We start from the raw sequence: 23,074 nt of genomic DNA, 5'->3' as shown, positions 1-23,074 counted from the left end.
CCCATCAATTCAAAGAGTTGAGGATTTCAGTGGCATTTAAGAAGGTAAATGGTTTCTGGATTGCTCCCAATGTCTTTAGTCAGTTGCATTCTATAGCTGTTGCTCTCTGCTACCACTGGGTACCCCATGGTAACAGAAGCATTAGAATCTGATACTATGCAGCAAACGTCCTGTCTTAGAAATGTCTGATCAACTACTATAAGTGTATTGGGAATGTCACCATTGTGCTGTTGGTGGATGTGGGGTTCACCGAAAGGCAAGTGACATGTGGCAAAAATATGTAAATATGTTCTACATAAGATCGTAAATATGTAGCCGCTTGAAACCTTCTAATTGCTGCAAGCTTGGGCATCACTGCTCTTGCCCCATATTGTGGTCACTGAATTTCTTCACTGGGCTCCGTTTTGCAACTCTCCAGACGCTTTGCGTCCCAAAAGTTAAACAAAGATTCTACACACAGAAGAGTACAAGGATGTTATTAAAATACAACCTCAACAGTAAACATTTTATTCACAAAAATAAATACAAAAGTACTCTGGCAAGTATTTTAAAGCATGAGCTCAAGAGATACCCCACAACTAAGAAATCGTGGTTCAAAGCCCAATTCAAGCCACAGTTTCGGCAGGAATAAAAACCCAGAACATTTTTACACTCAAATACCAAGGATAGTCAGACAGAATGGCATGAGAGGTTAACAAACCATAATTCTACAGACATACAAAAGCAACGTGGTACTTGCTACTTATGCCACTCACAGGCCACAATTTGAAAAATATAGTTAGATTATCTATCATATAATCATATCTAGCTGCAAATGACCCGTAATAGTGAATAGCATATGTGAATTCAATCTGATTTATTTTCTTGAAGGTTAACAGAAATGACTCATGGATGTATGGATGTTCCACCTGGATGTGTATTCAAGTGTAACCTGGATAAATAATTTATCACTCAGCAAAACTTAAAACTATACTACCAAAGCTGTAAGAATCAACCCTGTTTTGCGCTTAGCAGTGGCTGAGGTATATTCATAGGAAGGTGTTGGTTAAAAACTACCATTAGCACCTGTCCTGGATTCTTCCTGAACAAAAGCTATAAGTGCAGGTTTATGTGCAATTTGGGCACAGTACTACCCAATAACATGTGTCAGCATGCACTATGCTATAGAGTCTGTGGGCAGGAGCCACTAATTCTGATGGGGTTCTCCTTGTCAACAGTAGGTATGTTACTCCTTCTGACTTTCCCTTCACATCCCTCTGTTCCTACAGCACCGTGTGCTAGTGAACAGGCCTGCTATTTCAGGTTTTATAAGTAATCAGAGTTAGTTAATACAGCTTGCTACTTTATCACCTGAAAAAGTGTTGTAAGCTATGCTCCATGTTCATATAAACATATCACTCCTCTAATACATATCTGATACACAATGTGCGCATCACACACACTGTTGTTGAAAGTACTGGAAAGCTATTCATATGTTGCTCTCCAGGGCCAGTGTTCCACCAATTTAAATGACAAGAGTAAGAATCAAAGGATAATAATGATCATTTCTAAATACCTGTATAGATAGACCTGCATGGGCTTTGCTCACAGTGTGGCATTTAGCAGGTTGTAGGAGCTAGGATCATTTTGACAGCAACTGGGATCATTTTGACAGCAAAATGTACGAAACATCCTCTTACCAGCTCTGCTGCTAGAGCAATCCACAATGGTATGCAGTAAGCAAGGGTGATGCACAGAGCAGAGGTACCTGATGAGGAAATAGCTGTCATTGACTAAAACAAACCAGCTATGGCTATTAGCTATGGGTGAGGGCACTCCTTCTCCCCAGCTCACTTCCACTGAGGACTGGGTGGAAACTATGCTTCACCTATGGTGGTTAGCAAAGTGGTTCACCTATGGTGGTTACGAAGTGGGCCGATTTTGGCTGCCTGAGTACCTGCAATTGTCTTTATGACATCAGAGTGCAACATGTAGTGCATGCAAGAGCAGTAACCAGAAACATGAGAGTATTGGGGGTGGGGGGTGAGGAGGTAGCATACAAAGACTGCAAGTGATTGTCTTTGGGTCAGGATGTCCTCTGCTTTTTCAGGACAGGACTTTATCATGGATATCTTTGCATTCTTCCTATTATGTAGATCCCAAACATTTTCCCTAAGCTTAGTTGCGGCGAGGGGGTATAGTGCCGTGGAGAAACTGCCAGTGATGTTCTGTTTACAATGAGAAAGGACCAGTGCTGGGATTGTGTATAAGGCCTCGTTTTCTATTCCTAGCATAGCCTGGCTAAAACAGCTTCATGTAACAGATCAATAAAGGCTTTTGCTCAAAACCATGAAAGGTGCTGCCTGCCAGAATAGGCAGCCCTGGGCTAAATGAATCAATGACATGAACATATAATATAGACCCTTATATTTTGACAGAACAGTGTAAAGTAGAAATAGCATCAGTGTAATGCTTAAAATTCCCCAACCCCACCCCTCCGGTGTCTTTTTCATCTTTGTATGGATAAACAGGGGAATATCAAGGGAGGGCCTGTTCAGATACACTTCTAATCATATGTCCAGTGTTTATATAACAGGAAAGAATTTGGGCAAAAAGCTGTGCATCTTGACCAAATTTACTGTGAGCATCAATACATGTACATCCAAAGCAAATTTGGTTCTGCCTACCTAATTGTATCTCCCTCTTGGGACCTAGAGGAACATTTACTGGTGACCTACATACATTCTAGTTCTTAGAATTTCCAGATATTGTACAAGTGAACTGGGATAATGATAAAAACTTGCATGATGCAAATTCCTTGTCTTTTTATATTGGTCCATGAAGGTAAAAAGTATTCATATTTATTGGAACTGTTTATTTTCATGTCCTCTTGAATGTCCCAGGGCAATTCCGACTGGCAAGGCTGTATTTTGTTATTCACCTCCACCGCTCTCCAGGCAATTTGAACACTGAGATTTTACAAGTCTCATTACAGTGCTCTAAAGTAATGGAAATGCTGAGAAAACAGACCATAGATTGAAGAATCACAAAAAGCAATCGTAAAATGAAGCATTATATAAGAGTTGCCCAGGCTTCTAATCTTCACTGTCGAAGGCCTTATTCCTAGGCATCATTAGCGTTAGCTACAGTAATTACTAAAGATTAGGCTGGGGCATAGATAGAACAGAGCAGATGGTAGATGCAGAATATGCAGATGTTGCCTCTTTTATAGGAGTTTATAGGAGTGCAAGACGGAATGTCATTTTGAGATTTTAATAGCAATTCTACATAGTATATATATGCACTCTGCTTGTCTATGTCACTGAAACTAAGACAAAGAATAAAGCTTCCGAAAACTTGGGAAATTTCTATTTGTTGGTTGCAGTTAAAAACATGAACCTATTTTTTTATAACTACTTAAAGAGCAGCAACTACCCGTGATTTTGCCTAGAATTGTGTGTATACTTTAAAAGTGGGTCGCTACATCCTCCTAACCTGGATTTCAAAGTACGACAATTAGCTAAGCAGTATGAACAAACAGTAAGGCACAGCATTCAGAGTTCAGAGGCACAGCAAATAGAAAAGTTAAGGTGCTAATCAAGATTAGAGCTATGGTGAAAGAGCTGAGTGTTTTTTTTGTTTTGCCTTGCTAACTCATCGTGGTAATGCTTCTTGCTTACAAAACCAACAAGAGTTTTCCCATACATTCAAATACACCAGCAGGCCACTGATAAAACCCAACAGACAATTCCTCCAGGGCTGATTTTGTTCCATGTACCGTACATTCATTAGACAGGTAGCAACTGTGGGTTCAGCTTCAGAAATTATGTAATAGATTTCAGTCTGCAGTGCTTTTGATACCTAAAGTTAAGCTGAATGGTGAAATAGTTACAAATTATTGCTTTTTCTTACTTGGAAAGCTGTGGCTTGGTCCTGTTACCAGAATCTTTGAAATGGACTAGGGTTGCTAGCATCAATTAATTAAATATATATTTAAAAACACACACACAAATGATGACTGGTTGGGGTAGCTATGGTAAAAGTCAATAAATTTGCTATCTCTTTGAATGCCTGTTCACAGTGCTGTCATATAAATGGGTTTTTCAGCAGTTTTGGAAAGTGGGAACACTTTTGTGGTTGTGGCAAAATTGTAAGTTGCCACAATCAAATGAAAGCTTTGAAAACCCCTGTTGACCTGGGATATTGGAGACCTGGACATTTGTGAGACCAATTCAGTCCACCAAAATCCATGGAAGAAGCATGACTCTTCTAAGCCAATTCCAATGAGTTATCTGACCACCTAGAACAATACCTAGAGCATTTGTTCCCACCCTGCTTTGCGTGGGCAGAGATGCATCACTTCTCTACAATTCTCTGCTGAAGAGCAACATTGGAATTGGAACACAGCCTATGCTACCTTTGTATCAGCTCCAATTCTAAACTCATTACTAGTGAGTGAGTCTCATTGGGCACACTGAGACTTAACCTCTGAGCACACACAAACTTAGGCTTGCACTGTCAATTTTCTATCCAAATTATGAAGGAAGGCATGCTGGTGTTTGAAGATCCATTGCTGAAGGCAACGGTGTCTTACTCACTGACAAATCCACTTAAAAAACAAAACAACGTTAGAACTTGATAGCCCTGTCCCTGTTACACTGGGTAAATGGATGAAAAATATCTTTGAAGATTTTAATCAGAGACTGGGCATATGCAAGTGTTGGTACTCATATACTCTTCAGGCATCCCCTCCATGCAATGTGGTCCGAGTCATCATGATTACAGGTGTTGCTCAAGCATATCCATGTTAACAGACTGGCACTGATCCCAAATGACAGGACAAGCTTTTATACTAATCTTTAGTGTCGAGAGATTATATTTTAGGAATATGCTTGCACAATGCCACATCTAGTTGTTTAAGACAGCACACACACACACACAACCCCCCCATACCTATTCAACATTTTTTTCACATGTTCCGGGCTGGCCCACCCATGAGGCAAAAGGAGGCAGATGCCTTAGGCAGCACCCCCTAACACTGTGTGCTCCCCCCTCCCACTGCTGGAGAAGCAGTGGGAGTGGGGTTGGCCAGATCTCGCTGCTGCTGCCGCTTCTCCTCTGATGCCACCACAGTTGCCTCCCAGCATAGAAGTGAGGAGAAGCCACTACCACCTCTCCTCACTGCTGGAAGCTGACGCAGCCAAACAGTAAGCCGTGTGACTCCGACTTTGAGGACGCGCAGCAGAGGCAGCAGCTGCCAGGTGAGGTGGCCCCTTCCTGTTTTGCTTCAGGTGGCAAAACAGTCTGGGCTGCCCCTGCCACCTTCTATTAAAGTCCTGGCTAGAAAATTGTATGAAAATACCCTTGACAACAGTGCTCTTTGGAGGAGAGCTATTACTAGTTGCTTTGCAGATAATGTGTTTCAGGACAACTGGCATTCCCCAGAAAAGCCCATAGTTTAGTGCTGATTTGGAGCCAATAGCAATCGAGTTTTCTACAAATTGCTGTTTGTTCCAGTTTATAGCTGAAGAGTGTGTTTTCCAGGGGGAGGTGGTGGAGCAAAGGCAAAACTGCTTAGACCCATGCTTAGAAAGCACAGGACAAGCAAAAAGCTGTTTTCTAGCCACAGGACAAGCAGAAGGGTGGGTAAGCACTTAGTTTGGTACTAAAAATAACATAAAACACCCTACACTCAGTATAAATCAATATATCTAATATAGATGGACATTTTAAGGGTCTCTTCACTAGATCAAGCAGTATCCAGCCCTCACTTTATTCCCCATGCTCCCAGTCACCCATCCAGTTTCAGTTGCTCACTATATGCTCCCACATAACACATGCTGTGTGCGAGTGCATGTTTCTACCTTTCCGATAGCAGACAGGCTTGCTCTTCTCTCCCAAGTTTCTAAAAATGTGAATAGGGGAAAGCACACACATTAAACGGTCTTTTAAAAATGTTCATAAAATGGTGGGGGGAATATGGGGTGATATAATACAAGGCTCAGCGAGGTTGTTTTTTAAAGGGTTTTTTGTTTGTTTGTTTGTTTTTGCAGTAGCTCCATACAGCAAGAGAGTCCTTTTATGGTTTTGAAAGTTCTCAGAATGATGCAGTCATGGAGCAGATGGGGGACAGGGGAGGAAAGGATTTGTTCCTTTTGAATTTAGTAAGGCCACTATGGCATCCAAAAGATTTGGATTCAGCCACATTTCACATAAAAGTTACAATGGAATTATCGGCCAGGGGGAGGGCAGCAAACACATTTTGCCAGGTACCTAATGCTGTTTGGTTGTTGTACCTGGAGAAAATGCAATATTCTTGCAACAGAAGTGCAACGTTGAATGAAATATGTGGGCTATGAGTTAAAAAATAAATAAATATGGGCCTGTTCATTGAGCAAAATGTGAATCTCGCGGAGAGAAAAGAAGCCTTAATCAAGAGAACATCAAGAGTACACTTCAATAGGTGGCAGCTTAGACTTTACCACTGGCTGTCTCATGCAATTTAATTGCCGTTGTCTGGAACTGTGGCATGTATGGTATGAAAGCTTGAACAGGGGTTTCACACTTGCTGATAAAGGGATTTAGATCACTGGTTATATCTTGAGGAAACTGCATGCCTCCAACTAAAGCATTGGTGTGAAAGTGACAAACCCCATTTGAACTTTCTGTTAAAAAGATGTCATTTTCACTTTTGAGTGAGCTCATTCCTAAGTAGAACATGCTTCTCTTTGGACTGTCTTCCCCACTGAAAGTTCTATCCTGCTCTGAAGGTTCTGAGAAGCCCTCAGATGAAACAACAGAAAGAGAGAGCTTTTGAGGGGACACGTGTTCATCGCACTCAGGCAATAGCAGAAATGATTGATTTCCCACTGCCCAAGAACCGCCAGAGAAAGATGTTGGAACTAAGGAATCATGGCCTAGAAAACCTCTTACAAAAGAACTGCTTAGATCCTTTGGTGGCTCATAAAGCCCACTTGACATGGAGTTGGTTAAAATAGTCGCGTATTTTATATTAGACTGTCCTGTCATTCCACCACGGGTTTCAGCATCATGGACATTCTCAGAGAGACTATCACTATTGAAATGGCCACTAGAGCAAGCAGAGTCATGCTCCAAGTCTTGTGTGGTTGCAATCAGAGAGTCAATAGCTAGTAAGTCTTGTTTGTCTTCGTCTTTCATTGCTTTCTCAATACTGATATCTTCCAACACTATTTCTGACTCCAGAAGAAGAGGACCAAATGACAGTGCTTCAGGATGCTTGAGAAAGAGATGTTCAAAGGTTTCAGGCTAGAAGACAAGATACATTTTAATGCTCATTTATTAATTAATGACTTGTAACGAACAGAAAAGAAGGGTAGGGAAAAGGAAACACATTAAACACTTCAATTTTATTATTCTTAATTTGGCACAACTTGAAAAGCCTGATGAATGTAATGGCATTCACATTTCATGAAGTTGTATGCTTTATTTTAAGTAGTGTGCATAAGCATTATAACAAAAGAGAGATTAGTGCCAGAAATTTGTAACACATTTACATTTAAGATACCATTGGAGTTTGGATAATTTTGAAGGTTCCATTTCAGGTCAGTCTCTGATGAGCTTATATAACAAAGGGAAAAATAATTGTTCTGAACCAGATTATCATTCTTGTCAATGAAGAGGAAGTATGCATGCATTACATTGGCAGTGCTGAAGCCCTGAGTCTTGCTCCCTATTTATGCCTTTGGAGTAGACTGGTAGGAAAAAGTTCCTACCCATTTCCACTTTGAAGAGCTGGGCTATAGTGCACTTGGGCAGCAAACTGGTTCATACAACTAGCACAATGAGCACCCACCCACTTCAGGGAAAAGGACATCAAAATTTGTTAAAGCAATTGCTCTGAGCCAGTTTTTCATTCTTGTCAGTTAGGAGGAAATATGAGAATAATGCTGGAGGGCAAAGTTTTGCAGCACTTAAAACCCACAAGTTGACAAGTAAAATTGGCTGTGGTCAACAATTACAGTCTCTGCAAATTATTAAAGTCCACCCAAAGCCATCCAGCCTGGGTAATTAAGGTTCACAAGTTTTATAGCCTATAGTATATGGAAGAAATGATGCGGTCTATCTGCACCCCTTACTTATCCAATCCGGTAGAAATAATGATGATATACATGTTGTTGGTACAAGTGTTTATCAAGAGCAGCCAGTCCTTATAAACTTCAAGAATTTAGTCAAGTGCCATACCTAACAGGCTACTGTATCCTGATATCTGGTCAAGTTGCTCCCTACTCTGAAGAGAAGTTTTCTGGTATCTGTTAAGTCTGCATAGGGAATTATTCTGGCTTCTTGAAAAATCAAAACCGTTTCCTGCAAATTTGTATCCAGTGGCACTAAACCCATACTCCAATCAGATATTGATTAAAATGTAATGCCATTTTGCTTCCTTCCTACCTACTAGATACCCAGGGCTAGTTCTAGAGTCATGGGATAAGGCGATGCATTCCAGTTGCATAGCTTCTCCTCTTACCCTGCTCAGGTAGGCAGTTTTTATAAGCCCAACAGAAAAGAAACTAAAGAAAAGTGGCTTATAAATCTATATGACTATCAAAATACAAAAAATTGCAGTAGCTAAAATAGGAGAAGAGAGACTGCTTATATAACACAAGGGTCCCTTGGGTGCTATAGAGATTTTCTGTACAGAGAGACGTATGAGGCTCCCACAGATCACACAGTGATAGGGCTTGAGTTTACCACTACAGCTTTCTAATGCAGCTCTCTGATACTTGACCTACAGAGTCAAATCAAGGACACAGATTGCATAAATCAAATAAGCCATATGTTAGCATGAATGAATATGAATTAGAATATGAATTAATATGAGTTAATATGAGTTAGATGTTGTAGGTACTGTTTCCTGGAAACACCCCCCCCCCAATGCTACAATGATAAAATAGTTAAATGCAGAGTAAAATGCTTAAGCATTTGGCTGTTAAATATTTGCTCTTGAATATATGCATCAAATGGGAGTGCCAGGAAAACATTTTTACAGCAATTTAAGCCTGTGAAAAATAACACGAAGGAAGCATTCATAACTTCAGTAGCTGTCATATAAAATTTAGTTTGGATTCAACTGCAAGATAACGAGAGAGTGCAAAATATAGTCACTTAAAGTCCTAGATGCAATTTATTTGTATTCACGATATGAAAAAGTGATCCCACTGACTTCTCTGGGGAAACTGTAATTTGGTAGTTTTGAAGGATTGGGGTGTGGCTGCAAAAAATAATGATTTTTCAATATTCTGTAGACATGAGGTTGTCTGAAACATTAGTCCTACTCAAGAGTAGACCAACTAAGGTTAATGAAGATGACTAATTTAATTTTTACTGCATGCCCTTTGTTTATGTTGCATTTCTCTTTTGTAGAAAATCTCAATTACATTTTGGTATTTCTATGTTACTTTAGGGCATCCTTTCTGGTGTGGGCAGAATCTTATTTCTCTGTCTTCCCTCTCTTCCTGCTCCCTATCCCCAGCTCCCCATGCCTAAGTAATTAAGAATGGCTGGATGGTAGGTGTTCAAATACCTCCTGTCCCCTGCAATACCCTGGTGTGATGCCTGTGTTCTCACCTCTGCATGCATTTCAAGAGGTGACAGTAGAAAAAGGCCTCCATTGAGCCATAGGTACAATGCCCTGTACACAAGTGCTATACTTACACTAGGAAGTATAGTCCCCTTAGTGTTTCCAATAATAAACTTTTTGTTCAAACATGTTCAATATTTTTAGGAGCTTCTTCTAAAACTGAACCTCTACACCAAGTGCACTAAGGTAAACAGGAATTGGAGGGAGGGCATGGAAAATCCTGTTGCTTTCAGAACTCATCCTCTGTTACATATATTGACATTGCTTTTTTAAATGCTAATATGCTATTGATATAGTCAAGTAAATACAATAAAGAAAGAAAAATGAGTTTAATAGACTAACTAGAAACTGAAATATGCATAACCACAGAGGACCCAGTCAGGGAATTAAGGTTTTAAGAATTATGTTCATTTCAAAGGCAATTTGGAGATGTATACAGCTATGAAATGAAATTAAAGTGGAGTAGATGTGCATAGCTAAACAAACAAGTGGGATTTTCCATATATCTTGTTGCGTGACATTCAGTACTCTGGTGGACATGAACAGAAATCACATGTACTTCCGTAATAGTGTTGTCAGGCATCTCTTGTCTTTAAGAAAAGTCTCTTCATACAAAGAAGATCACAGACCCATAGAATCTAATAGCTTCTCATTAACACTTAGCTTCAGAGTGCCCTATTTTGAAGGATTTTGATCTGGAAGTTTAGTTTCTAAGGAAGTTCCTATTTCATATTCCAACTGATAACCTCAAAGACAGTCGAAAGTTTAAAAGCCATAATGTCAGAGTAATTGGGTACTTTTCTTACTAATCAAACTAAGGAGAGAGGGTTTCTTCCTGAATAAAACTGTTTGAGATGTGGTTACTTATTCATGACAGTCTCTTCTTGCTTCCTGTTCAATTTATAGGAAATATTAGAGTAACTGGGAAGAGTTCAGGGCTGTGCCTCTACTGACTATGCTACTCAGCTACAGTGGTACATCTAGTTACAAACTTAATTCGTTCCGGAGGTCTGTTCTTAACCTGAAACTGTTCTTAACTAGAGGCGTGCTTTCGCTAATGGGGCCTCTTGCTGCTGCTTCGCCGCCGGAACACAATTTCCGTTCTCATTGTGGGGCAAAGTTCTCAACTTGAGGTAACTTCCAGGTTAGCAGAGTTTGTAACCTGAAGCATTTGTAACCTGAGGCGTTTGTAACTCGAGGTACCACTGTACATACGTAGAGCTCTATTGAAGCCACAGAATAATCACGTTCTAGGTGGTCAACACACTCAGCAGCACATACTGTGAAGTGTCGGTTCAACTAGCAAAGCATTTTAAAAGACCATTTATAAATAAATGGAAATATGGCAGAAAGATTGATGTTTCTAAGGCCATGGCATTCTGGACTCCTATTGCTATTGTTGTAAACCAAGGATGGGAAATATCAGGCTTAAATGCAAAATCAGGTTCCCTTCCCATACGCCACCCCTCATTTAGCCAGCCATATACTACTGATGTTCTCTCTATGCGTTCATGTCAGTTAAGGCTGGTTAACAGGAGTCTTGGAGAGTAAAGTGAGAATAGCATGGCACACATTGGTTGCATTCACACATTATGCTCACTTACAGTTTATTAATGAACAAGCCAAGCATCTTCTTGAGCTCATATGCTCCTGTGTGGCAGAAGTTTCAATTTTGCTTCACCAGACGGATGCCAGCAAACAGCAAGAGTTTGCCATGTCATTCAGTTATGGACTTGTCATCAACATTAACTAAGGTTAGTTTAAACAAGCCTGCTTCAGAAACTGCAGTTTGAAGTAAGTTTGTTTCTAACTAAACTTAGCCCACGTTAACCAAAGTTGCTGGTCTGGATGACATGGCAAACTGCAATAAACAAAAAGCTGAGCTAAAGGTGTCCAAATTCCTCCTCCCAGCCAAGCAAGAGAAAGAAAGGGATGAGGGTTGCTCTCAAGTGTAGGCTTGTTCCCATGTTATTAAATCATAGTGTAGCATGTCCTCCTAACTTCTATCTTGATATGTATGCTCCTTTTAAACCCAGCAAACCCTTTACCTGGTCTGAAATATGGAAAGTGTTCTCAAAATTGTTTACCAGTAGTGCAACTTTTGAACAAAATCATTTCCAACACTATTATGTATGAACAAAATCAGCAGAATAATGAAATGATATGTAAATAATTCTGTCTTCTGAATTCAAATAGATAATTCTTCTAACAACTCTGTATAGGAAGTCTGGGAGCTGTCACATTGGTTCAGCGGGCAGTGATCATGATTAGACTTCAAAGAATGTCCATTCTCTGTTTAAATGAAATGAAATAAAATTAACAATAAAGATGAGAAAATAAATATTTCACTGGGAATGAAAACTGAAATAACTTATAATGGAAAAAAAACCTAATAAGCAAGCATTCTCCTTAATCATTAGTATATTTCTTGTGCCCACCTCAATTTTTAATATAACATTTGTGATTCCAAGGTAAAATTATCTAATGGTAAACATTGTCATTTAAGCTACAGCAGCTGCACTAGCTTGTGCCACCAAAGAATCAGAGTCCAGTTTACCAATAAATGCACCAAAATCCTATAGAAATGGCTGGTGGATTCACTATGGGAGTGCACCTGCTTTGCATTCAGAAGGTCCTAGGTTGAATCTTGGCATTTCCCAGTAGGATTTGGAAAGGTTACTGTAGAAACCCTGGAAAGCTCCTACCAGTTAGTGTAGACTAGCCTTCCCCAACCTAGTGCCCTCTAGATGTTGTTGGACTTCTATCATTCCCAACCATTCCCAACTAACTCCTATCATTCCCAACCATTGCCTATGCTGGCTGGGGCTGATGGGATATTTGAGTCAAGCAACATCTGAAAGGGAACCAAGTTGGGGGAAGTTAGATACTGAGTGAAATGGTCTGACTCATTCTAAGAGCTTCCTATGCACCAACTGCATGCAGAATATTCTCTTCACGTGGGCTACCCTATTATATTCAAAGGAGAGAGGAGAGCCATGCACATATTTCTGTGAGCATGAGAGATTGCTTCCTGTGATGAAGTAAAAGCCTTGAAGGAGAACAGTTTTCCATACACTGGAGTCTCCAGTTCACATAAAATATCCCTGGATTAGGGCATTTTTTTGTTGGATGTGTACTTGTGGAACCCATGTAGAACCCAATTTCATCAGTTTAATAGTAGGCATTGGCTTTCATTTCCAGAAAGCCCCGTTTATTCTAGTATTTAAGTTTGCATGAGAGTAGCAGGCACATGATTAAGTTTCATTTCTTTATTCATGGCTATTATTTACAGGGTTGTTAAAAAACTTGATGAGTAAATAAATTAGTTAAAAGCAAATAAAGCTCACAAATCACTGAAATGTATTTAAGTGGGAACCCATACCTTTTGGAAGTTAACTCCCTGTGCCCAAGAGCAATTCTTGGGGTTTGGAACATCATCCCAGAATAATTTCTTCATTCTGAAATATGCCGACAAGATATTGATTTGGCACAGTGAAGGATATAATCACTTTTCACTCTGAATACGTATTTCACAAATAAGGATTTATTCTTTTTAGAAGCCATCTTGAAACCAATAGCACATACAGATGGTTTAAAAATGACAACTGAATTTAAAAATTACCTAATTTCAAAAAATACCTAATGGCAGAGCCATTACGGCACACCTGCCAATGTTCTTGCAAAGCACAGGTGTTCCTGTTTCCTTGCTCCTTTCACTCTCCTTCCCAGTAAGCAGCAGTGGCACACTTGCGGGAGGTCAAGTAAGCACCACTGTGGTCGTCGCCGTCCCCCGCCCCTGCTGTCTGCTACTGGAAATTGCCTTTCCAGGGATTAATCTATAACACCTTTCAAATTATTCATCTCAATCTAAACTTGTGAACAGGTTCAATACAGGAAGGTTTTACCTTTGGTGCAAGATCACGAGACCTCCAAGCAGCAAAACGGAGCATGAAATAACTAGGGGTAGAATCACATAGAAGTTCACATCATTCTGTTTTTCAATTCCAGCTGAAAATAAGACCCAGCAGTTTAAAACAGCTATCACTACAGAGAATATTTACAATGTAATCCTACAGAATGAACCTTACTCCCAATTAAGTGAACATAAGATTGCAGACTTGGTTGTTTGCATCAGCTCGTACAGTTGAACTTGATTTGTTATTTCATAAAGTTAAATGAGACTTGGATATATAAAATTGTATCCAATGTTGTGTGAGTGGCATTCTGCTCATGCAATGGGACTTTCCCTTTCTCTTCTCTTGAAACCATGCAATTAAGTAAAAATAATGAAATGCTCTTGTATGCTTTAAGTAGAGAGATTGGAATTGCTTACAGATCATTAAGATTATTCATTTAAAAATTATTGAATTTTCCTGGCATAATCAAGATTCAAGATGTGCCATGCCATTCCCAACGTATTATGTGATTTTTTTTCTCATTAAAAGTTAGAGTAAGAAATCTTGGTTTGAAGGAAAAGTCTACTAAAAATGCCAGTTGCTCACCTTTGGAGAATCCATATGTCACTGTGGGCTTTGTTACTCCTTCAGGAATTATTGGGAACAAACTAAATTTGTATTTCTCAATAAGAATGAAATTATCTGGAACAAAGACAACATACCACATTTTTAATTTGGGCATACTAAATCTTCTTAACAATTCCTAATCTATAAAATCCGTAAAACAGTGTGGGCCTTGCAACGCTGAAAGATTTCTTGATTTCTCTTGATTTCTATCATTAGGGTTAATGTGTTCCTTCATATGTTGCTCCCATCCAGCAAGTCCATTGTTTAGGCATAGTGGGAGCAGTTACCCAACAACATCTGCAGGGCCATGGGTTATCCATCCCTGCTTTACAGCCTTTAGAAATTAGGAAAGAATAAAAAGTCACTACACATAACAATCCTCTGTAACTGTTCATCTCACACAGAGACCATTCAGTTACTGTACCAGTCTTGTCTTAAGAAGGATAATCCACAATAAATTTCAAAGATGAGCTGGGAAACACCATTTCTAACAGAGCAAATTGCACTATAAGAAACCAAGTATACCATTTATCACAGGGAAGGGAAAGGAAACCTGTACTCCAATGTTAAATAAAAGGCTATTGTGGAGTCCTTTTGGAATTTATGTTAAATGTACAATAGTTGCTAGCCTCTACAGTTTTGCAGTAAATCTTTATCTATAATCAAATACTGGTGGAAGATATTGAAACACAAGAGAAGCAGTAATAGATTTTTAAGTACAAACTCACCAAAAATGTGGTACTTCCTAACATTTGAGGGAATCATAATCCATTTAATCTGCTCTTCTTCGTTTAAGTTTGTCCATTCAATTACAAAAGATGTAATTATATAAGCCACAGGCGAAAGTGTCCAGGACACAATGACACAACTGCTGTTCACTGGGTAGGCACTGAGAGACTTCACAATGTTTACTGACAAAACAGGAAAACAGTATGTTGGTCATCAGGTACATTCATTATCCCTTACAAATTAGGAGAGAACTCATCAGATGCTACAGAGAACGATGAAGTATATTTCAACTGCTGCTTTTAGCCTGCAGGTTAAAAATTTGGAAAAGCTCACAAGGAAAGAAACTGGCGCACCATGAAGATCCCTTCTTTTTTAGGCATGTGGAGGCACCTGATGAAAGTTGCATTCTCCACCCCCAAACCCAAATTCCTGCCCAGGTGGCAGGAACCATGTGGCCATGTGCCTCTTAATTTTCTGCTGGCAGCAGAAACTCATACAATTAAATAGGTAGAAGAGCAATAACATGGCCTCACCACTCAAATAACTACTTGTCTAAACACGAACACATTACAAAATGAGAACGGTTTATTATAAACTAGATTACTGAGTTAACAATACTTGAAGCTATCAAAAAATGTTTTTCTTACCTGTGCTGATTTGTTGTGATAGAGTTAAAATGAAATTGACTGAGGAAGTTCCAATTGAGTTGACAGCTAGAACCTTAATGGCATGTACATCCTCCGTCCATGAAAATGTGTAGGCAGTATCATTTTCTACATAGTCAGACCAAGTAATGTTTTCTGAAGTATTATGCTCAACCACATAGTCTAGCACACTGCATAAGGAAAGATTCTTCATCAGTGGCTGTAAGAAAAAATCAGATACATTAGGCAGTTCAAATGTGGATTGAGGCTGGTTTGGGCAGAGGTGTATGTTTTTTTTAAGGAGCAATTGAGGGTTGGTATCTTGTTTTTATGTTAGCAAGACTAAAAGCTACAGTTTATAATAATTACCATGCATCTGTCCATAACTTCTGTCACCTTCGATTACTTCTAATACCAATAAATATAAATTAAAATATTTAACACAGTTTGCCAGGCAAGCAAAGTTGGGTTTAAAATAATCAAACTTAGGTTTTATAGTATGAAGTGTAGTGTAGCACAAAGAGAAGTATCTGGGTTTTTAATTGGTGAAATAAATTTTACATAAGAAACCTCATTTTAAACAGCCTTTTCCTTTGTGAATTAATGCTTGTCATTCAGAATTAGACACCTACCAAATCATCCTCCTTTCTTCCTATTTGATAAGTGATGTTAACAAAAATGAGTGACCTGTGAATTGTTAAGGGAATGCCTGACATCCTGGCAGGCTGCGCAGTAAGGGTGCTTGAAATGCTATTAACTTAATTCAATTTCCCCTTTTGAATAATAATAATCTATGAATAGTTCTTACTTGCCAGGCCCCTGATAGCTTTGGCCAACAAGGATTGGACCATGTCCAAAAACAGATTCTCTCATTCTTCATGAGAAAATGTTTCCGTTTATTAAAAAGGTGGCACTTGGAGATTCAAGAGGCTCTTTTCTTTGTTAGAGATCTTTTTCCTGTGCCTAATGGACAACTTTCTGAGTGGCGGGTCATCATCATGGGATGATCTTCATGGTAAACTCTGACGTACAAGCCTAATTAGACAGACAACAATCCTAATTTGGCTTGCAAGGCCATTTTCTCCAAGCCATTACCACCTGCCCCACATCAAACATCATATTCTGATCTGTCACAGAGCTCTATTGTAAACCTATGTTTCACTAGTTTTGCTAACAGAAATTACCAATGTCTTAGGTCTGGTATCCTTCAAAGCCAGCCAACACCCACAATATATATCATGAATATCACACACAAAAACAAACCTGAAATAGATTTCAAATATATCATTTACCCTCCTCCATTGATTTACCTTCCAAAAAAGAGTAACATTTTTCTGGTTCCTTATTGAATCTTCATTAATGGTTCTCCAGAATTCAGGTCCTCTTAAGGGAGCTGGGGGGGGGGACAGTAAGAAGCAAACAACAGCCTATTTGGTTATAAATCTAGTAAAAAACAAAAAACACCAACCCCAACAAACTGAAAGCTTACAGGTAAGACACTGACTGACCTTTGATATCCTTAACTACTGTGTAGGCGGGTCTGCTCCAATCACTCCAGTAGCCCACTCCATCAATCACACTGCAGCGCACCTGAACAACGTATACTGCGCAGGGATCCTGCACCTTTGTGCTGGCAGAGCTAACTAATGGATCAGAAACCTCCTGCACCTGCAACAAAAAAGGATGTTTAAACTAGTAACAAACAAAATCATTTCTGAGTGACAGGCCGAGATCTTAAATCTTCAATAGGCTAACTGCTACTTAATCTTCATCCAATTTGTAGGGGCCAAAGCACTCCCCAGTGCATTTTTCATTGTGCAAGTCACACGTAAGCTGACCTGAAGAACAGTTCTCCCTGGACACTGCCGCAAATTGTCACCTGTAAAATGTGCCCAAATTTCAGCCAGTTACTACTTTCCATTTTCCTTCGGGGGGGGGGGGACTGCACCAGAAATGCAATGAATTTTGTCTTTTGTGTGTGTTTACAGCCAATGTTAACAGATTGGTGTAGTAAAACATCCCATCATTTTTTCATAGACAAATAGGCAGAAGAAGGTCAAGAAAGGTCATGAAGTTTATCTAACCAAGGTCATGAAGTTTATCTAACCATAATTTGTCTAACCAAGGGCAATTTTCTAGCAGGAGTTAGAAAAACACCCCCCAAAACTATTAGCATTGGTTCTCAGTTGTAATAAAGTTGTGGGTTTTTCTTAAAGAAAGATTACAATATTTTCATTACATTTTACTTTAAAATATAGTTTTTGTTTGTAATTGTTCATAATTGAAAATAACCCATCATATGGTGGAAATCTCATTGGCGTGGAAAATACACCCCAGTTTCCCCCTTCCTCACACACAATGGATGAAAGTTAATCGACTGAAGATAGGCATGTCACAAATGTTTATTTTGCTAGACAAACCAAATGCTGGAATCCACACATTTTTACAAACTAGCGTATTTTTTGCCCCATAGGAGGCACCGGCCCATAGGACGCACCAAGTTTTTTTGGGGGGAAATAAAGGGGAAAAAATTATTTCCCCCCAGGCGCTTGTGGGGCCGGCAGCGGGGAGAAGCGCTCTTCTCCCCGCCGCCCGCCTGCAGACCAGGTCCGGGGACAGCGGGAAGACGCGCTGCGCCTCCCAGCTGTCCCTGGAGCTTGCGGGGCAGGCGGCATGGAGAAGCGCTCTTCTCCCCGCCGTCAGCCTGCAGACCAGGTCCGGGGACAGCGGGAAGACGCGCTGCGCCTCCCAGCTGTCCCCGGAGCTTGCGGGGCAGGCGGCATGGAGAAGCGCTCTTCTCCCCGCCGCCCGCTTGCAGACCAGGTCCGGGGACAGCGGGAAGACGCGCTGCGCCTCCCAGCTGTCCCCGGAGCTTGCGGGGCAGGCGGCATGGAGAAGCGCTCTTCTCCCCGCCGCCCGCTTGCAGACCAGGTCCGGGGACAGCGGGAAGACGCGCTGCGCCTCCCAGCTGTCCCCGGAGCTTGTGGGGCAGGCGGCAGGGAGAAGCAGTCTTCTCCCCGCTGCCCGCCTGCAGACCAGGTCCGGGGACAGCGGGAAGACGCGCTGCACCTCCCAGCTGTCCCCGGAGCTTGCGGGGCAGGCGGCGGGGAGAAGCGCTCTTCTCCCCGCCGTCAGCCTCCAAACCACATCGGGAGACAGCGGGATGGCGGCGTTCTGCCTCCCCGCTGTCCCCCGACCTTGTGGGGCTGGCGCTGCGACTCTCCTGAAGCCTGGAGAGCGAGAGGGGTCGGTACGCACCGACCCCTCTTGCTTTCCAGGCTTCAGCAAAAGCCTGCATTCGCCCCATAGGACGCACACACATTTCCCCTTCATTTTTGGAGGGGGAAAAGTGCGTCCTATAGGGCGAAAAATACGGTAACAGCAAAACACCATTGCACCCTTGCATCTCATGATGCACAGGCTAATTTAGATTAAGTGTAGCCATACCTCCCAGGCAATTTCTGTTCCATTGACAGCATACCGAATCTGAAACTGGAGATCATTCTTTGGAAGTTCTGGGTTTTTCCAGCTCACATTCAGCAGTCCCGCTTCCCCTGTAATTTCTGCTTTGACACTGGAGGGAGAAAACGGCTTCACTAGAAAGTTAAACAAAATAAATTTGACTGGTTTATGAGGTCTCTAATAAAATCCTATAAAGCTGTGTGTCAGCTCTTCCTTACTAAACTGGCATTACAGCAATGTATTTTTCTTATATTCATTATAGCTATATCCTGTCTTCTTAATAATTCATTTATTACATTTTGTTAAAAATATTTATAGCTTGACCATCATCTATACACTGGTACCCAAAATGGTGCCCTACAAGTGTTGTTGGACTCCAGCTCTCATCATCCTTAGGCGGCAAGGCCTGTGATCAGGGATGGTGTCAGTGTGGTCCATAAACATCTGAAGGACACCATGTTGGCTCATTCTGATGCCAGCTTGCTATACAGAGACATGGAACAAAATGGGACAGGCCAAAATAATGCAGCAAAGCAAATAACATAGAAAGAAACAGGGACAGCCAAATCAGCAGAGTACTTCAACAATCACAAGTATAAGACATTAAGATGCCTGGGTAGATAGATAACTAGGAGCCAGAATCAGTGCAACACTGGCACCAGTAATGCTTCTATGAGGAGAACTTTCCGCAGCTGTGGTGCCATCACAAAAGAGAGGCTGTCTTCCTCACCACAACATTAATAACTTGCACCGGCAATGGAACATAGAAAAGAGCCTCCTCTGAAGATCTTAAGAGAGCCTGATGTAGGGATGGCTGATGTATGAGGAGCGGCACTCCTTCATGCAAGAACTGTTTTGTATGTACTTCAGTAATTTTGATGTGTTTTTCAATACCAGTTTTTAAAAAAGCAAGCACAAGGATGGCCGGTGTGTGTGTGTGTGTGTGTGTGTGTGTGTGTGTGAGAGAGAGAGAGAGAGAGAGAGAGAGAGAAATACAACGGGACTAAACTATGGTTTCAAGGGCTAAAATATACTGTGTGGCATTCAACTAAGTTTTACACAGAACAAATCCATTGAAACTACTGGACATAAATAAGTTAGGCCCATTAATTTCAGTGGGTCTTCTCTCAATAAAACAATCTCAATCTCAATAAAACAATCTACTGAAGCAGAACTCTAAAATGTAAAAACACAGGGAGAATAAAAAGGTCTTCATTTGGTATCAAAAATATCTTAATATAGGTAGCAAGTGAGCCTCACTGTGGAGGGCATATTCCATAACTAGGGTGGTACCACCCCCGTTTAAAGCCATGAACACTTCATAGTTATTAACAGCTTTTCTTTTCAAAATGTTCATAATTCTTTAAGTTCTATTCCACATGCCATCTGAAACATTGTGTATGATACTAAGCATATCATCACCAAGGAGCTGAGAATCTATATGAACTGGGTGTAGTTTGGGGATATATGGTACTCCCTATGAATGTATATGTTTACTGTAGTTGGAGACAAATTATAACACGGGGAAAGTAACAAGGAAGTGATGTAAAATGGAAAAGGAGATGAGGAGTAATGAAAATTAAAGCCATTGTTGGAAATATCTAGTTATTGCATGCTGTGGTAATTCATACACTTAATTTTCTTTCAGTTTTAATAAAACCAGCTGTCACTGGCCATCACACAAGCTCACCATCATTGACTGGATAATTTAAATACCATAAGAAAAACAATTACTTAGAGAAGAGACCATAGTGTGTGTGTATGGAGTGGGGGAGATAAGGAACTGGAGGGGGCAGGCACAAAGGCACTTATGCAAGGAGGAAGCATGTTATAGTTCTGTAATTTACAGTTTTCAAATTAATGTCTGAATTACTGTGGGGTAGCTGGGATTTTCCATATTATATGCATCTTGAAAGTGTGGCTAGGATCCAGAATCCCCCCCTCCTCTTAAAAGCTATTGGTATACTACAAAAGTGAAAAGCTACTTTATAAACTACTTTTCCTTGGCATCATCATTTGAAAGAAACTCCTAATGAATTGGATAGCATGCCCAAGTCCCTTGAGGAAGGCAATATACTGCAACCTGTAGATACAAAAGCACCAGGGGGGATGGCCATAGCTCAGTGGTAGGTAAAGTCATCTACCCTGCATGCAGAAGGTCCCAGGCAGGCCCAGATTTAAGCAGCTGGAGGCCCTGGGCTAGGAGACCTTGGGAGGCCCAAACTTATCAATGATCCATTCTCAGAAATTTTTTTCACTTACCTACTTCTTTTGGAAGGATACACACTGGTGGTGATGTCACTGTCCCCAGTGAGTGCTTAATCTCTATCCACATTGTGTATCCAGACAGGAGATAAAAAGGCTGAAAGATGCACTCGTAAGAATTATTCCTCTGTGAAGTGCATTCTTTTACCTCCGAATCAGAAGGCATACTTGGAGAATCTGTACAATACACATCACTCCTTAAAAAGACATGAAAACATTGTTTTCAGTTTAGCTATGAGATTATATGCATCTGGAGATTAACAATGCGAAACTGTCATTTGTATATGCTGTAAAAAAAACTAATACAGATGAGAAAGCCCTCAAACACCATGTTTTTTACCCATCAATTTAACAAAAATTGTTTTTAAGAATTTCTCTCTGCCTACTCAGCTGAAATGGACTAAATATCTCTTTCAGAATCAGTCATTTAAAAATGGTTCCCAAAACCAAAACAATCCCTGTGAACACTGAAAAGGGAATAACAACTCATACATATAATTATTCTTTGCTGTTAAATTATCTTTTTCACCAACATATTTTTGCTTATGAAAGGTATCATGGTGCTAGATTTGCAAGCGGGACTGAATTCTCTTGCAAAACAGAAGTCGGGCTTATCCAAGGGAAATTCTTGTGATAGTTTGAATGCAAAATAGATGAAGCAAGTGAATGTTTATATCTCCCCACTGGCTACCTATAACCACTTTCCATGGCGGCGGGGGGGGGGGGATGTTACAGCCTTCCAGGTCAGTGAATGGAACCTCAAAAAGGTAATGAGCTTATACTGACATTGCTGTGGGTTATTCTTTGCATTGAAATGGCACCCTCATATTAACATGCTTCAAGGCTTGGACCTAGACTGAAGCCATTGCTATCCTCACCATGTTCTTTTACCTGTTCACTGCATCACTGCTCTGTCCCACTGAAGCCTGAAGCCAGTGGTGCATTTAGGAAATTGTAATCTCCAGATTTAATACTATTACAGGGATCCCCTCTTCCAATGGTAATGTGTATTAATTCACTTTGAACTGTCTCATAGGGATTATGGGAACTGTAGTCCAACAACATCTGGTGGGTACCACATTGACTATCCCTTTGGTAAGTCTATTTGGATCTCAGTACCTCTCATTTTAGAAATTAAGCACTATTGGGCTGTAGTCTAAGGAACTAACAAACAAAACATTCAACCTGAGCCGGGCAAATTTTGCAGGAACACATCAGTTTGCAACCTTGGTCATTGTACTTTAGGCTAAGCAAGGCTGCTCTCCATTTCCATTTTAGATCATGGTTACTCAAACAATCATTTAAAAAGATTCTTAATGTACCTATTACAAGATAGATGTAAATGCACAGACCTTGTGACAGATCCATATCCGTCTCGCAAGCAGACGCCTGTACAAACATTCCCTACATTAATGTTTTACATCACAGATGTGATTTGCCCCACTTGACCAAGCCAAGAGTTTGAAGTCTTTCTGAAATTAAGATCTGCCCAGCTCCTATTCAGTTTCACAATAGTCATTCAACAATGGGCAATGTATTGGCAATTTCACTAGAAAAAGAGCATGCCTTGCAGCTTGTTTAAGTCACTGGGAACCCTGCCACATAAAAATTAATAATAATAACTGGCTCTAATGTACATCCTGTTGGGAATATGAATGAATTATTCTAATACTGGCCTAAGAGCGTATTGGAAAGCAGGGGTGGGTAATCTGGGGCCTTCCAGATGTTGCTGGACTTCAGTTCCCATCAGCTGAGCCAGCATGGTCAATGGTCAGGAATGATGGGAGCTGTAACCCATTAATACTTGGGGGATCCCAGGTTCCCCATTCCTGCTGTAAAGAATCAAAACTACC

At 40.5% G+C, this 23,074-nt stretch overlaps 2 protein-coding genes and 1 long non-coding RNA gene across 6 annotated transcripts in view; 1 reads left to right on the top strand and 2 right to left on the bottom strand.

The window, feature by feature from the left end:
• Positions 1-23,074, top strand: part of LOC310710109 — a 57,471-nt gene that overhangs the window by 17,969 nt on the left and 16,428 nt on the right. The gene's annotated exons all lie outside the window — the stretch shown is intronic.
• Positions 5,631-8,358, bottom strand: LOC310709783 (leptin receptor-like; the record flags this gene model as incomplete). The annotated part of the gene is made up of 2 exons (XM_083509823.1): positions 5,631-7,266; positions 8,248-8,358. The coding sequence occupies 2 exons, from the start codon at positions 8,356-8,358 to the stop codon at positions 6,451-6,453; spliced, it is 927 nt and encodes a 308-aa protein (XP_083365949.1). The 3' UTR covers positions 5,631-6,450.
• Positions 7,280-23,074, bottom strand: part of LEPR (leptin receptor) — a 55,746-nt gene continuing 39,951 nt past the window's right edge. For all 3 annotated transcript variants that reach the window (XM_083510466.1, XM_083510468.1, XM_083510467.1), the window contains 10 exons: positions 21,219-21,418; positions 18,942-19,090; positions 17,003-17,162; positions 16,805-16,887; positions 15,498-15,714; positions 14,850-15,032; positions 14,101-14,196; positions 13,504-13,606; positions 12,981-13,056; positions 7,280-11,890 (listed from right to left, as the gene is read on the bottom strand). In XM_083510466.1, coding sequence (XP_083366592.1) covers positions 11,873-11,890; positions 12,981-13,056; positions 13,504-13,606; positions 14,101-14,196; positions 14,850-15,032; positions 15,498-15,714; positions 16,805-16,887; positions 17,003-17,162; positions 18,942-19,090; positions 21,219-21,418 — 1,285 coding nt within the window. In that variant the 3' untranslated portion in view covers positions 7,280-11,872. The remainder of the gene's footprint in view (positions 11,891-12,980; positions 13,057-13,503; positions 13,607-14,100; positions 14,197-14,849; positions 15,033-15,497; positions 15,715-16,804; positions 16,888-17,002; positions 17,163-18,941; positions 19,091-21,218; positions 21,419-23,074) is intronic.

This window comes from Podarcis liolepis (genome assembly GCF_965112155.1).
Source record: "Podarcis liolepis genome assembly, chromosome: 6".
Classification (NCBI taxonomy): Eukaryota; Metazoa; Chordata; class Lepidosauria; order Squamata; family Lacertidae; genus Podarcis; species Podarcis liolepis.
This window is presented reverse-complemented; position numbering and strand designations above follow the sequence as displayed.